The sequence below is a fragment of the Lissotriton helveticus genome, chromosome 8, assembly GCF_964261635.1.
Source record: "Lissotriton helveticus chromosome 8, aLisHel1.1, whole genome shotgun sequence".
Lineage (NCBI taxonomy): Eukaryota > Metazoa > Chordata > Amphibia > Caudata > Salamandridae > Lissotriton > Lissotriton helveticus.
The window spans coordinates 1,170,728,634-1,170,744,673 of record NC_136069.1 but is presented as its reverse complement, the minus strand read 5'-3'; the positions used below and the strand labels follow the sequence as shown (position 1 = coordinate 1,170,744,673).

At 44.4% G+C, this 16,040-nt stretch overlaps 1 protein-coding gene across 2 annotated transcripts in view; it reads left to right on the top strand.

The window, feature by feature from the left end:
* Positions 1–16,040, top strand: part of TPP2 (tripeptidyl peptidase 2) — a 596,335-nt gene that overhangs the window by 521,113 nt on the left and 59,182 nt on the right. For both annotated transcript variants that reach the window (XM_078658083.1, XM_078658084.1), the window contains one exon: positions 8,753–8,883. In XM_078658083.1, coding sequence (XP_078514209.1) covers positions 8,753–8,883 — 131 coding nt within the window. The remainder of the gene's footprint in view (positions 1–8,752; positions 8,884–16,040) is intronic.

The window sequence follows — 16,040 nt, the reverse complement described above, 5'->3', positions numbered from 1 at the left end:
TGCACGGCTAATTGGGAGAAATCCCTCGCAATCTGGGCACAGGCTGAGAGTGCTACCCTACACAAGGAGGAAACTACAGGTCTCACACAGACTGACACCGCAGCACACACCCCCAACGAGATAAGAGGCCCCTTTTCTCTCATTTTACAGGATAGTCTTGGTTAATGCTAGGCAAGTTAGAGCCATGAGCAGTAAGTCCACCACGAGACGCTCCCCCCCCTCTCTATGATTAAGTTGTTAGTTGTAGTTTGTTTAAATGAACATCGCACTCTACTTCCTGCCGTAGCCATTGTACATAGAGACAACGTACATCCTTAGCATAACAACTCAGTCAGTGATTGAGCAATGATACAGGGACTGGGTCACATTTATGTATGTAATAATTTGTTGTCTAATGCAAAATTGATCCACAGTGCTCCAAACAATGATGACGTATAATTGTTGTACTGCACGATCCGTTTATATTCTGCTGTATGTAATCAGAAGAAAATCTTAATAAAAAGATGTTTAAAAAAAAATGAAAAAAAGAAGACATATCGTCTGAAGTGGAAGAGATTCTGTTGCTGGTGCGAGAGGAACAAAGTTCATCCAGTACAAAACCCTGCTGAGCAGATTTTGCCATACTTACAGTCGCTAACTAAGTCAGGCCTCTCTTTCTCTTCAGTTAAGGTTCACCTGGCAGCAATTTCCTGGTACAGGAAATCTCCTCACACTCCTTCTCTCTGTTCATCTGCTCTCATAAAGCAATTCATGAGGGTTCTTTTCCACACCTTTCCTCCGGTGCGTGCACTTCCTCCAGAGTGGAGGCTCAATGTGGTTCTAATGCAATTGATGCGACGGCCATTCGAACCAATTCATAAAGAAGAGCTTAAATTTCTTACATGGAAGGTTTCTCTATTGATGGCTCTCACTTCGGCGAGAAGAGTGAGTGAATTGCAAGCGTTTACAATAAAAGAACCTTTCTTACAATTTACAGAAAACTACGTAGCCCTTAGGACAAATTCAAGATTTAATCCGAAAGTGCCATCACAATTTCACCTAAATGAACTGGTAATACTGCAAACTTTCTTTCCAAACCCATCGAGCACAGCTGAACGAGCTCAACATTCTTAACATCTTTTGATGTCCAATGTATGTAATCTTCACAAAACAAAGGAGATAAGGAAAACAGATCAACTTCTGGTGGCCTACGGTCAAGGGAAACTTGGAACCGCAGTAACGAAAGCAACAATATCCAGATGAGTGGCTTCTGCGATACAATTCTGCTATGAAAAAGCAAATAAACCAGTGAGAGCTAAAGCTCACTCCACAAGAACTGTTGCTGCGTCTACAGCTTTGTTCGCTGGAGTGACATTGAAAAGCTATGCCGTGCTGCGACATGGAAGAATGACCACACGTTCACAAGACACCATTGCCTCCAGCCTGCGCAAAAGGAATATGCAGCGGTTGGACTGGCTGTGTTGTGTCATCTTTTTAACTAAGGTCAGATTTCTTTAACACCTTCGGTGCTCATGACGAGCTCAGCTTGTCATGAGGCACAGTGGCGCTATGCTCAAGACGAGCTGAGCTCGTCATAACCACGGCGGTGCTCCCATAACTGTATGTTCGAGGCATATGAGCTGCAGATACTACACTTAGCATTAGATCGCCACCTGGTGTTGGGCTCGGATGATTGCATGTTGTTGTCGTCTTGGAAGAAATCTTTGCAGTCACGAGATAGGTGACTCCTCCCTTGGACGATAGTGCGCATGGGCATCAGCTCCATCCTTAGATTGTTTTTTTCCGCCACTGGGTTCGGATGAAAGTTTTCCGCTCCGGCTAGAAATAGAATTTTCAAGCACTTCGAAGCGGAAAAAACGTACTAAAACTATACCAAACTACTTTTGATATCGACTACCATAATTTAGACTCCATTAGCTTGATTCCGGTCGTCGACGCGGGCCGTTGGGCCTATCCACGCCGTGAGGCCTACACCTCATGGAAAGGGCACCATTCAAGAGATGCCCCGAGTGTGGAGCAAAGTTTTCACACAGTGACCACCACGAGGTCTGCAACCTGTGCTTATCGCCAGAACACTACTAATCCAGCTGTACAGCCTGTGCGTCCTTTCGATCCAAGAAAACGATTCGAGATCGGAGGGCCCGTCGACACGACATGCAGAGATCAGCTCCGAAACCGGTGGATATCTTCGACGAGGAGGTTCCCCTCGTTCCCGAAGAAGATTCAGATTATCTCCAAATCGTATCAGAGGCAGACGATTCAGATGACTCCATACCATCAGGTCAGCGCGTGAGTACTACTGCCCCTGCACCACACACAGCACCCAGATCGAAGGCAAAGGTCAACACTCCGCCTTCGAGGCCCAGTCGCGACCAAAAAACCACTTTGACAGCCCCGCCTTCGAGCCCGGCTCCGAAGAAAGTCATTAAGCCTTCCGGTAGCTCGGTACCGAGCAAGTCACATATGCCGATCCCACAAGCTCCCTCGGCACCGAAACCGAAAGAAGTCTCGGCTCCGAAACCGTCCACTTCTAAAGACAAAGGTATGAAGCCAGTGTCTGACGCCTCGAAGCGGACAAGACCAGCTTCCACTCCGAAGCCATCGTCTTCGGTGCCAAAACCGACAAGGCCTGATTCCGACGCGTCCAAGCACTTCAAACAGCCTACAACACCAAAAACAACACCGTGTCGAAAACTATGCCAAAGGACATTGTAACACCTCCTAAGGCTAAAGACAAACAGCAACTTCGTCCGGAACCGAAACAATTGGCGCCGACAAAGGTTCCACAAGCAGAAGACCTTTTCCAACCAGATCCTCTGCAAAAGAAGATCTACATTGACCCAAAGACAGGTCATGTATCCACTACACCACACAAAAAGAGGAAGGCAGATGCAACATCCACACCTGTAGTTCCTGCCAAGAAGAAGGACTCTGCCACATCTCCTATTCACCCTTCTTCTCCTATACTTCCTTCTCCTTCATCCCCTGTTCCTCTTAACAATTCACCACAGATCTCTCCTCCACATTCTCCTCTTTTATCTTCACACTCACCTCAAAATGATGATGAGTATAGTTTAGGGAGAGGGATAGACACAGATGAGCCTTTCACATACCCTATAGATGATACAGACTGGGAGTACCCAAACCCACAGGATGTTCCAGATATTCCTGACCCACAGTCATACCCATCAAAATCTTCTCCCCCAGAAGAGAACATTGGTTTTGGTCACCTGTTGAACAGAGCTGCCATTTACCATGGGGTCACTATGCATTCTGATGAGGCAGAGGAAGATTTTCTGTTACACATTTGAACAATTGCAAAGGTCTGTTCAAATTCTTCCCATGATTAAAGGGGTCATCAAACATTCTCCAGGAATATTTAAAGACCCTGTACGTACTAGGATCTTAAACCCTAGAATTGAGAAAAAAATATAGGCCTGCACCTGCAGATCCAGCCTACATTAAAGGACAACTACCATTAGATTCACTAGTTGTGTCAAATGCTAGGAATAGGGCAAACTCACAAACTTCAGTAGAGGCACCCCCACCTGACTAAGAATCCAAAGTAATAGATGCTTCAGGCAAAAGAATAGCTGCGCAAGCTACCAACATATGGCGTATAGCTAACACACAAGCCCTCCTTTCACGATATGATAGGGCTCTTTATGATCAGTTAGAGACACTACCAGAACATCTACCTGACCAATATAAGGCACAGGCAAACGACCTTATTCAAGAAGGCAAGCTAATTTCTAATGCCTCAATCAAGTGCGCACTAGATGTAGCAGACACTGCATCTAGAGCTGTAAATACTAGTGTCGTACTTAGTTGACATGCGTGGCTACGCATTTCAGGATTTAAACAAGAAGTGCACACTACCATTTTAAATCAACCATTTAATCAAAACCAATTGTTTGGACCATAAGTAGACACAGCACTTGAAAAGATGAAGAAGGATACAGACACTGCCAAATCTATGGGAGCTTTACAGTCCACACAAACTAGAAGTTCCTTTCGTCGCTCCTTCTACAGAGGAGGCTCCAAACAAACTGGTGCAGACAATGCATCATCCTTCAAATCTAACACACAAACATCCTCTAACAAGGGATATTTTAGAGGAGGATATAGAGTGAATAACAACAAAGGAAGAGGTCGGGGTAGCAACAATAATCGAACCATTCCGCCACAAAACAGTGACTTCCCTCTGCTCCCCAACAGCATTCCACTCCTGTGGGGGGCAGATTAACACAATTTCTGCCTGTCTGGAACTCCATCACAACAGACAAGTGGGTAAGACAAATTATCCAGTATGGCTACTGTCTGGAACTTACAGCAACTCCTCCACACATACCACCCAGGCAGCGTCCAATGTCTACAGAACACCTTACTCTGCTCAAACAAGAAATTCTGTCACTTCTACAAAAGGACGCAATACAAATAGTTCCTTTACAAGAACAAGGAACAGGGGTTTACTCGCTGTATTTTCAAATTCCCAAGAAGGGCGGGACACTAAGACCAATTCTGGAACCTCAGGCCCCTCAATCATTACATACAATCAGATAATTTTCATATGATCACTTTACAGCAAGTGCTCCCACTGTTGCAACAAGGCGATTACCTTATAACACTAGACCTAAAGGACTCCTACTTCCACATTCCTATACATACTGCTCACAGAAAGTATCTAAGGTTTGTACTGGAAGGACAACATTATCAGTTCAAAGTCCTTCCTTTGGGAGTGACAACGACACCGCGAGTATTCACAAAGTGCCTAGCAGTAGTAACAGCACATCTCAGGAGACAACAAATACATATCTTCCCTTATCTAGACGATTGGCTCATAAAAGCCAAGTCATTCAATCAGTGTGTCCAACACACACATCAGACAATTCAAACATTGCACGACTTAGGGTTCACAATCAACTACACCAAGTCGCACCTGCAACCCTCTCATATACATCCGTATCTAGGGGCTACAATAAACACGTCTACAGCTCTAGCGTATCCCAGTCCAGCAAGGATATAGAGCACTCAAGCCTTAGTCACAGCCTTTCAACACCAACAATCTCTGCAAGCCAGAGTGTTCATGAGAGTAATAGGCATGATGGCATCTTGCATCTTCATAGTACCATATGCAAGACTGCAAATGCGTCCGTTACAAGAAGGTCTAGCACAACAGTGGAACCAGGTTCAAGGTCAACTAACAGACCTGGTGTTGGTAGACAGCCGCACACATCGCTCTCTGCAGTGGTGGAACACCAAAAATTTGACAAAAGGGCGGCCGTTCCTCGAACCTGTTCCACAACTAGTGCTCCCAGCAGACACATCTCTCACAGGATGGGGAGCCCATCTCCTACATCATACAACTCAAGGACAATGGAACAGTCAACAAAAATTGTTCCATATCGACCATCTAGAGCTGCTAGCAATATTCTTAGCACTCAAAACATTCCAAGTACAAGTACAAAACAAAGCTGTCTTAATCCGGACGGACAACATGACAGTCATGTATTATATACAAAAACAGGGGGGGGGGGGCACTCTCTACAACTGTCCCAGCTCGCACAGAACATTTGGAGATGGGCCATTCCACAAAACATATATCTGTTGGCAGAGCACCTTCCAGGAGTTCACAATCAGATAGCAGATCTGTTGAGTCGGCAGACACAACAAATGCACGAATGGCAACTACATCCGCAAGTTCTTCAACCATTCTTCCACAAGTGGGATCATCCAGACATAGATCTGTTTGCCACACACAAAAACGTAAAATGCCCAACCTTCGCCGCCAGGTTTCCACACCCGCTGTCCAAGGGCAATGCGATATGGATGAACTGGTCAGGCAGATTTGCGTACGCTTTTCATCCTCTACCACTAATACCATTAGTAGTACGCAAGCTCAGACAACAGTTTCTCAAATTAATCCTGGTAGCTCCCACATGGGCACGCCAACCGTGGTTCACCACACTGCTAGAACCCTCTCTAGTTCCACACCAAAAGTTACGACTGACTCCATCCCTGCTAACGCAGAACCATGGAGACATCCGACATCCAGACCCAAATCAACTGAATCTAGCGATCTGGCCCCTGAAGTCTTAGAGTTTGGTTATCTTAACCTACCACCAGACTGTATGAACATCATTAAAGAGGACACTTGTAACACTGCTCGACTTTCGGTTCAGTGCAAATAAGGTAACCCTCAGAGAGGTCAATGTATACTTGCGAGTAGCGGTATATTAGCTTCATCCGCCCCACATTGACACTCATGCAGTTATCATCGGGTTTTTCCTCTTGGTGTGTACTGCTAGCCTCATCCAGAGGCACCTCAAGTCTCGAGTGCAGTGTCCAGAGACAAAAGGACTTTCCCAAAAGGATTGAATAAAAATGAAAAAGAGTACCCAGAATTTTTTTTAATATTGGGCAAACTTACATTATTAAAAATTGTGAATACTCATTGGTAGACCAAGTTACGGGACTATATGGTATTACTAAAGTGGTTTTGTCGACATGTTTCAGCTCTATTGGGCCAGGCGGTCTGTAGAGCTTTCGTCAAGTATACATTGACCTCTCTGAGGGTTACCTTATTTGCACTGAACCGAAAGTCGAGCAGTGTTACAAGTGTCCTTTTTTGCTGATTGCTAATCGAATACTCTGGGGAAAGAAACGGACACGCAAATTCCTCATCCCTCCCAGTTGATTAATTACGTACATCATTAAAGAGGCCAGGAGACCTACTACCAGAGCTTGTTATGTTGCTAAATGGAAGAGATTTGCCATTTATTGCAACAATAACCAAATTGATCCCCTGGATGCTTCCATCCAGAATATCATTTGCTACCTTTTACATTTACAAAGGTGTAACTTGGCATATTCATCCATACGTCTGCAGCTTGCAGCAATTGCAGCATATTTACAAAATAGACAACATATGTCTCTTTTCAGAGTACCTGCAATTAAAGCATTTATGGAAGGATTAAAAACGAATCATCCCACCCAGGTTGCCACCTTCTCCAGTGAGGAACCTAAACATTGTTCTTACAAGACTCATGGGACCTCCTTTTGAGCCTTTACATAAATGTGAACTGCAATTCCTCACGTGGAAAACAGCTTTCCTTATTGCTATTACCTCTCTTAGAAGAGTAAGTGAGATACAAGCTTTCACAATACAAGAACCATTTTTACAACTACATCGTAACAAAGTGGTTTTAAGAACTAATCCAAAATTCCTTCCAAAAGTCATTACTCCTTTTCATTTAAATCAATCTGTAGATTTACCTGTGTTTTTCCAAAACCCAGACTCTGTAGCAGAAAGGGCTCTACACACACTAGATGTTAAAAGAGCTCTTCTCTACTATATAGATAGAACTAAGTCTTTTCGAAGAACAAAACAACTGTTTGTGTCTTTCTCTCCACCTCATAAAGGCAACCCCATCTCTAAAGGTGGGATTGCAAGGTGGATTGTAAAATGTATACAAATATGCTATCAAAAAGCAAAACGTACATTAACAGTTCCGCCTAGAGCGCACTCCACATGCAAACTGGGAGCCTCTATGGCTTTCTTAGGAAATATTCCCCTAGAGGACATATGCAAGGCGGCAACATGGTCTACAACACACACCTTCACTAAACACTACTGTGTTGATGTGCAAGCCAAGCAGCAAGCTGCAGTAGGCCAAGCTGGCCTTAAAACTCTCTTTCAAACTACTGCAACGGATACAGGTGACCACCGCTAGGGAAGACACTGCTGCACAATCAATGCTAAGTGTAGTATCTGCAGTTCATATGCCTCGAACGGAAAATGCTACTTACCAGTATGCATCTGTTCTTGGCATGTAGAGCTGCAGATTGCTACACTCCCTCCCGGGACCTGTATCTGTTCCAGTTTTATCTTAATTAGATGCACACGCATGGACATCCTTTCCTTTACTTCTACTAACTCCATCATTTCCCATCATGGCGAAAAACAATCTAAGGATGGAGCCGATGCCCATGCGCACGATCGTCCAAGGGAGGAGTCGCCTATCTCGGGGCTACAAAGACTTCTTCCAAGACGACAACAACATGCCATCATCCAAGCCCAACACCAGGTGGCGATCTAATGCTAAGTGTAGCAATCTGCAGCTCTACATGCCAAGAACAGATGCATACTGGTAAGTAGCATTTTCCTTACAGGTAAGTGACTTGTTTTCTTCCTTACCATTGAGATCTTTCGAACAACCACTTTTCATTCTTCTGTTCTTCCCAGATACCCTTTCTTCCCTAGCTCTTCTAGTTTGTTCTCTGTCCAAGGTTTCTATTTTCTTATTGTCACCCACCGGCAGTTGGATCTAGGTGGGATTATTATTATTTGTTTTTGTATTATGTGCCGCCTTCGACCAATAAAACCGATTTAAACCATAAAAAGTATTCCAGAATACCACTCCTGCCTGGCAATATTCTTTGTTCAAGAAATTAATGAAGAGTCTCATGGTGGAGAAGAGGTATTACGGGTTAATAATACCTTCCTTCTCTCATTGTAGCTTCCATTTTAATAATTGGGTCGTTCAACTGTCTCTTTAAATGACTCAATGAGAACACTTAAAAATATTGCAAATAATGTTAGTTTTTATTGGGAGAATATATTTTCATGTCACTCATCTAAATACATTTTGTAAGTTAACAATACCAGACAAATATACTTTATAACTGAGAAATAGTGATTTACATTTCTTTTTTGTTTGCGTTTCATCTTTGATGTTCTGTTTTCTCACAGGAAAGAATGACCCGACTAAATGAAATCATTGAAGCTTCAAATGAAGTTATCTCAAGAATTGACCAAACTGCTTTAGCTGTCTATGCTGCCATGAAGACCGATCCTAGGCCAGATGCTGCTACTATAAAAAAGTATCTAACCAGTAAATAGTTTTTCTTGCATCCCATTTTCATATAGTGATAGTGTTGATGGAATTGGTTTGATGCGTATAGAAAAAGTGGTATAATATGGTACTTCCCCAAGATTAATGTCAGTGCTGCAATGTGTGTTTTTATTTAAAATTTCAGTATTTAAGTCATGGATGTCAATAAATAAAAGTTGTTATATGGTGATGGGTGTAGAATATTGCTGTAAACATTAATCTAAAATCCCATTCAACCAAATCCCATAATGACTACACTGCCCTCGAGAAATTCTCAGCCAAATCAGTAGAGGCTGATCCCTCCTGATGACACCCCAACTAATGACCTGAGGTTCGCTTCAGTCTGTGATTCAACAAAATCTCTGCTTCTGAAACTTATATGCTAATGTTGATTGTTCTTTTTAATGCTTCTTGACTCATTTACCATTGTGTGTCTATTCACCAGAAAACTGCCATTTTACTTCTAAACTATTATTTGCTTACGTTTTTCATTTATATCATCATTCTATGTGGAGTTGATCTTTGTTTCTCCTGTTGTCATACTATGCCTCAATCGCTGTGGTGCTGCTTTCATTTTATTTATTTTTATTTTGAGCTCCAGTGTTTGTGGAAGATTGAGAAATGTGCTTACGTTCAAAATATTCTTGAGGTCTATAGGATTCTGCAATGGATTCCTTGTGCAAATTAGACCATAAATCCTCCATCCAGACGGGCACATTAGAAAGGGCAGCCCTGCTCCTCCTACTCTTGCTCTTTGACATCTACTGAGATATACATCTGTGAAACCAGTTCCCAGCTGCTGGCCAAGGAGGCTATTGAGTGGGTGCCAGCTTATGAGAGAAGAGAGTTGTGCTATTCATGCTACATTGTTGTATCGAACAAGGGCTGTGGCCTCAGGCCTATAGTGGACCTCTAAACGAAAGTCTACTGAAAGACAAATTTGAAGTTCTCATCCTAGCTCCGATTCTTTCCTCTCCAGACCCAGGAAATTTGATAATGGCCCTGGATTTTCAGGACCTGTGCAGCTAAAGATGGGGTTGGAACACTTCCAATTTGCTGTGCTGCTCTTCTGGTATCCCCTAGCCTCTCTGGTGTTCAAGAAAGTGATGTCAGTGGTTGCTGCCCACCTTCTGAGGTCAGGAATACATATGTTATCAACTCGACAACTGGCTGTTCACGGCAGCCTCACCACAGTTTGTCATGGACTGAATGATGGCCAAATTCCTGACATCTTTGGGGTTTTCGATCGAGTCGAAGTTCCTTCTAAGCTCCATCCACAAGATTCCTTTCATTTGGGTTGTCCTAGACTTAGTGGCATACTGGGCCTTTACTGCAGCAGCAAGTGTGGGACATTTAGGTTACTATCCCACTGTTCCGGGCTCAAGGGCTACCTCTCGGACTCCATGCAGATCTTGCAAGAAACAGCTAAGGATCTTCTGTGGTGGCAGTCAACACCAGCCTGACCTGCATCAGACCACTCTTCCCTTCACCAATAATACTTCACGGTTGAGATGGATGCATTGCTCCTGGGTTTGGGGTTGGTGCATTACCTGGATGAGGTAGATATAAGAAGGATGTGCTCTCCAGCAGTGAGTCAGCTTCACATAAATCTTTAGGGGCTTCCGGTCATTTATCATGGAGAGTCCACTGCAGGTCCTCAAGGACAACACGACCACTGTGTGGTACTGAATCAAGCATGCAAGAGTGGAATCTTGGATCCTGTGCCAGGATGCCCTGTGTTTCTGAACGTGTCTGAATCAGTAGAACATCTTTGTGGTAGCCAGCAATCTGGCAGGATTTCTGAATGCCATAGCAGACGAGCTGAGCAGAAGTCGGCTGGCAGATCACGAGTGGCATCATCTCCAATCTGAGGTGATAAGCAGCATCCCCTGGTTAAATCTGTTCACGACCAGCAAGATCCCACAGTGTCAAATGTAATGCGCTTTGGAGTTTTCTGCAGAAAAGTCACTGGAATGCGCTTTTAACTGCAATGAGAAAAGGATCTCATGTATGCGTTCCTGCCACTACCTCTCCTGCCTCGAGTTCTAGGGAAAAGTAGCCCAAACCCGACACAAGCCATTATCAACACCCAGGATTGGGCCAGGAGAGTGTGGTAGCTGGAGCTCCTGAGCATGAGCCTTTGTCCTCTGTTCCCACAACCACTTCTTGAGAACTGTCTCTGCAGGATCCAAGGTGGATTATAGTATGTTTTTGGTTGGTATCATTTCACTAACAGTTGGTTGTCTGGTGTAGCACAGGCATGTCAGAAAAGGCTAAATAAGGCTATTGCAGTTTTTATAGGTCACCTCTGATAAAGGTACTCACTTGTTAGGTTAAATCTTTTTTATATAGTCTGCTATCACCCTTAATGTTATCCTGGCGCTATGCAGGTGTGTGAGGCTAGTCCCCGGGAGTGGTGAAAAAACTTACTCAAAAAGCCAAATCTTTCGCTTCTTACGGAACTCAAGAATAGTGGTGGGACTTTGAAGTGTGGCTGGTGTTTGTTTTGTGCTTTAGGCATGATGTTAGAGAAAGCTCGACCTCCGGAACTGCTTCTGTGATTGTGTGGGGTGTGTGCTAGTAAGAGTTTGGCTGAGCATAAGTGCCTGCATGGTTGATGAAAGTGTACAAGGCTAAGGTAGAATGTGCCTGTCTTTGGATGAGTACCTTGAACTCTGCTCACTTGTCTATTGAGAGACAGTGGCGTTCCCTCAGGTGTGGTGTTATGTGAGTGCTGCATATGAAATTGAGGATGAGTCTGGCTGCTCCTCTCTGGATGGTTTGCAGTCTTTTTGTGAGGTGCTTGGTGATTCTTAAGTGGAGCGCGTTCCCATAGTCCAGTCTCATGATGATGAGAGCCTAGGTGACTGGCTTTCTGGGGTTGCTTGGCAGCCACTTGTAGATCTTTCTCAGCATCCTAAAAATCTGGAAGCAGGACAGAATGACAGTGTTAAACTGGATGGACATGTCTAGCTTGTTGTTAACGATGAGCCATCTTCTCATTCTGTGCATCCCTTTGATCCAGCTGCATACCAACAACAGATACTCTACTACCATATACTCACCTGGGCCCATAAACACACAATTGAGTAAACCGCTGGGGTCAAAGTTTTGTATACAATTGTTCGAGGCATATGAGCTGCAGAGTTTTACATTTAGCAATAGATCGCCACCTGGTGTTGGGCTCGGATGATTGCAGGTTGTTGTTGTTTTCTTGGAAGAAGTCTTTGTAGTTACGAGATAGGTGACTCCTCCCTTGGACAAAACTGCGCATGGTCATCGACTCCATCCTCCGATTGTTTTTCGCCATGATGGGAAATGATGGAGTTAGTAGAAGAAAGAGAAAAGGATGTCCATGCGTGTGCATCTAAGTAAGATGAGTACTGGAACAGATACAAGGCCCGGGGATGCGGGAGGGCATGTACAACTCTGCAGCTCTACATGCCGAGATTAGATGCATACTGGTAAGTAGCATATTCCGTTTGAGGCATATGAGCTGCAGATTGTACATTTAGCAACGATTGTGCAGCAGTGTCTCCCCTAGCGGTGGTCGCTTGTATCCGTTGCAGCATACTGAAATAGTGTGTTCGAGGCATGTGGGCTGCTGAATTTATATCTATGCATAGATCGCCGCCTAGTGTTGGGTCCGGATGATTGCACATTGTTGTCCTGGAAGAGTCTTCAAAGTATCACGAGATAGGTGGCTCCTCCCCTGGACTACAGTGCGCATGGGCATCCCCTCCATGCTCAGATTTTTTTTTTCCGCCATCGGGTTCGGATGTACTTTCTTAGCTTAAGTTAGGAATATATATATATACACTCTTTCCCAAGGCCAAAAGGCCTTTGGGGCGTCGGTATTGTCTTTTGTTCGGTGCCTTACACTTGTTTCCACAAGTCGTCGACGAGATTGCGTTTCGACGACAGAGGCCCCATCGACGATGGAACGAAGTCCGTTCAAGCGCTGCCCCGTTTGCAACTCGAAATACCCTCACATCGACATGCACCCGGTGTGCAATAAATGTCTCTCACCGGACCACGACGAGGCCAGCTGCATGACCTGTTCGAAGTTTAGATCGAAGAAAACTCTTCGTCTTCGACGCGCTGCACGACAGTCAGCGCGGGACTCGGCACCCGATCCAGAAAATATCTTCGGGGGTGACGGCGAGGAGGGTGTACAAGAAGAGGATCCTGCTCAGCACTCGGATCCCGCATCGGAGCAAGACTCACCATACCATGAGGACGAGGAAGAACTCTACGTCCATGATGAAGACATCGTCTAGGTAGGAGACGACGTACCACCTCTCGGAGCCGTCGACGACGACTCAAGCGAGGAGCTAGGCCCAACCGCAGTAGCGGGGCCTCATACAGACTCTTCCACGGCTCAGGTCGAGGCATCGCCGGATGGCCTTAGCCAAGATCTTCATACAAGTTCTCTAGTCCAGCTTCGAGGCCCGACTAAGAACATTTCCATAGAGCCATCGGTCGAGCGGCCACAATCAGAGGAGCAATCGAAACCGAAACATAAAGACACAAAAACGAAACCGAAAGTTTTGACAACAACCATCGGCTCGAAGACTGTGGAGCCTCCCAAGTCAAAACGTGTGCTCGACCCCTCGGGGTCGACAGGGGGCGTCGACCCGAAGATCGGAGCGACAAAGCCTGTGTCTACTGTTAAACACGTCACGCTCGGTAAACACCCATTACAACGCATTTTTTACAACGCACTACCATTACAACGGAACTTTTACAACGCAAATACTATTACAACGCATTTATTTACAACGCATGTTTTTACAACGCAGGTACTTTTACAACGCATACCATTACAACGTAAGTATTGGTAAGTATATAATTATATTTAAAATGTTATATGTTAGGTTTTTTTAAAAGGGGTATTTTTAGGGTTCAGGGTCAGTTTTGGGTTTTTGGGTAAAGGGGTATTTTTAGGGTTCAGGGTCAGTTTTGGGTTTTTGGGTAAAGGGGTATTTTTAGGGTTCAGGGTCAGTTTTGGGTTTTTGGGTAAAAGGGTATTTTTAGGGTTCAGGGTCAGTTTTGGGTTTTTGGGTAAAGGGGTATTTTTAGGGTTCAGGGTCAGTTTTGGGTTTTTGGGTAAAGGGGTATTTTTAGGGTTCAGGGTCAGTTTTGGGTTTTTGGGTAAAGGGGTATTTTTAGGGTTTAGGGTCAGTTTTCAGTTTTTGGGTAAAGGGGTATTTTTAGGGTTCAGGGTCAGTTTTCAGTTTTTGGGTAAAGGGGTATTTTTAGGGTTTAGGGTCAGTTTTCAGTTTTTGGGTAAAGGGGTATTTTTAGGGTTCAGGGTCAGTTTTCAGTTTTTGGGTAAAGGGGTATTTTTAGGGTTTAGGGTCAGTTTTCAGTTTTTGGGTAAAGGGGTATTTTTAGGGTTCAGGGTCAGTTTTCAGTTTTTGGGTAAAGGGGTATTTTTAGGGTTCAGGGTCAGTTTTCAGTTTTTGGGTAAAGGGGTATTTTTAGGGTTTAGGGTCAGTTTTTAGTTTTTTGGGTAAAGGGGTATTTTTAGGGTTCAGGGTCAGTTTTCAGTTTTTGGGTAAAGGGGTATTTTTAGGGTTCAGGGTCAGTTTTCAGTTTTTGGGTAAAGGGGTATTTTTAGGGTTTAGGGTCAGTTTTCAGTTTTTGGGTAAAGGGGTATTTTTTGGGTTCAGGGTCAGTTTTGGGTTTTTGGGTAAAAGGGTATTTTTAGGGTTCAGGGTCAGTTTTGGGTTTTTGGGTAAAGGGGTATTTTTAGGGTTCAGGGTCAGTTTTGGGAATTTTAGATAAAGGGGTACAAGAAAAAAATAAAATAAAAATAAATATAAATTAAATTAATTAAATAAAATTAAATTAAATTAAATACAATTACATTAAATAAAAATAATTTTAAATAATATACAATTAAAAAAATTATATATACTTACCAATACTTACGTTGTAATGGTATGCGTTGTAAAGGTACCTGCGTTGTAAAAAAATGCGTTGTAAATACATGCGTTGTAATAGTATTTGCGTTGTAAAAGTCCCGTTGTAACGGTATGCGTTGTAAAAGTATGCGTTTTAACGTCATACATCCGTCACGCTCACGTCGGCGTCGAAGCCCGGCTCCAAAGATGGCGCCTCTTCCGAGGGACTCAAGGCCCAAAAGGCCGTCGAGCAGAAGATCCAGAAGCCGCAACTGGTCAAGGCCTTCGAGCCGAAAACCACACTCGGCACAAAGGAACAAATCTTCTCGAAGACCGCAAGCGTCCCTGCTGCGCAGCATTGGATCGAGTCGACAAAAACCCACAAGCACACTGACCAGTCTGAGTCGGTCGGATCGAAATCTTCAAAGCAAGTCGGTCCGTCACCAATGCTTTCGGCGCCGATCAAATACGGCCTGCCCCCGACGGCAAGACCTAAGGCTGTCCAACTCCAAAAAGCTACAGACTCATCCAAGTCAACATCAGTAGCTGCACCCGCCCAGCCTCGAACCGAAGACGTTCAGTTCCAGCCACCGACTTACGACGAACAGTCGAAATTATACATCGACTCCGAATCAGGCAGGCTCACCGTTTACAAACGGAAAATCAGGCCTGAAACACCTATGGAGCCTTACAAGATACCACTAAAGAAAAAGAGAGACTCTACTACATCTCCTATCCTTTTTGAACCCATACACCCATATGGGCAAGACTATACCTACTCACCAACACCAGTCACTGAGGATGTGGAGGAAGGGGACAATGAGGAGCAGTTTAACTATCCCATTGACGCAGATCAGGATGAGTCCCAGCCATGGGCTAACACTGTTGACCCGATGAACCACACACCACCCCTGACACTCAGTCATATGCAGTCAAAACTTCGCCTACTGAAGACACTGCTGCGTTTAACGCACTCATTGAAAGGGCAGCCCTTAACCACGATGTCGACATGCACACTGACCCTGTGGAGGAAGACTTTCTTTTTGATATGTTCTCGACGTCAGAAAGATCTGTAAAGACTCTGCCTTTGCTCAAGGGTGTGCTCAAACATGCCAGCGACATTTTCAAAGAGCCCACTAAAGCGAGGGTGGTGAACCCCAGAATTGAAAGGAAGTACCGGCCTGCGCCAGTGGACCCTACGTATATCAAGGGCCAACTCCCCTTAGACTCCTTACTG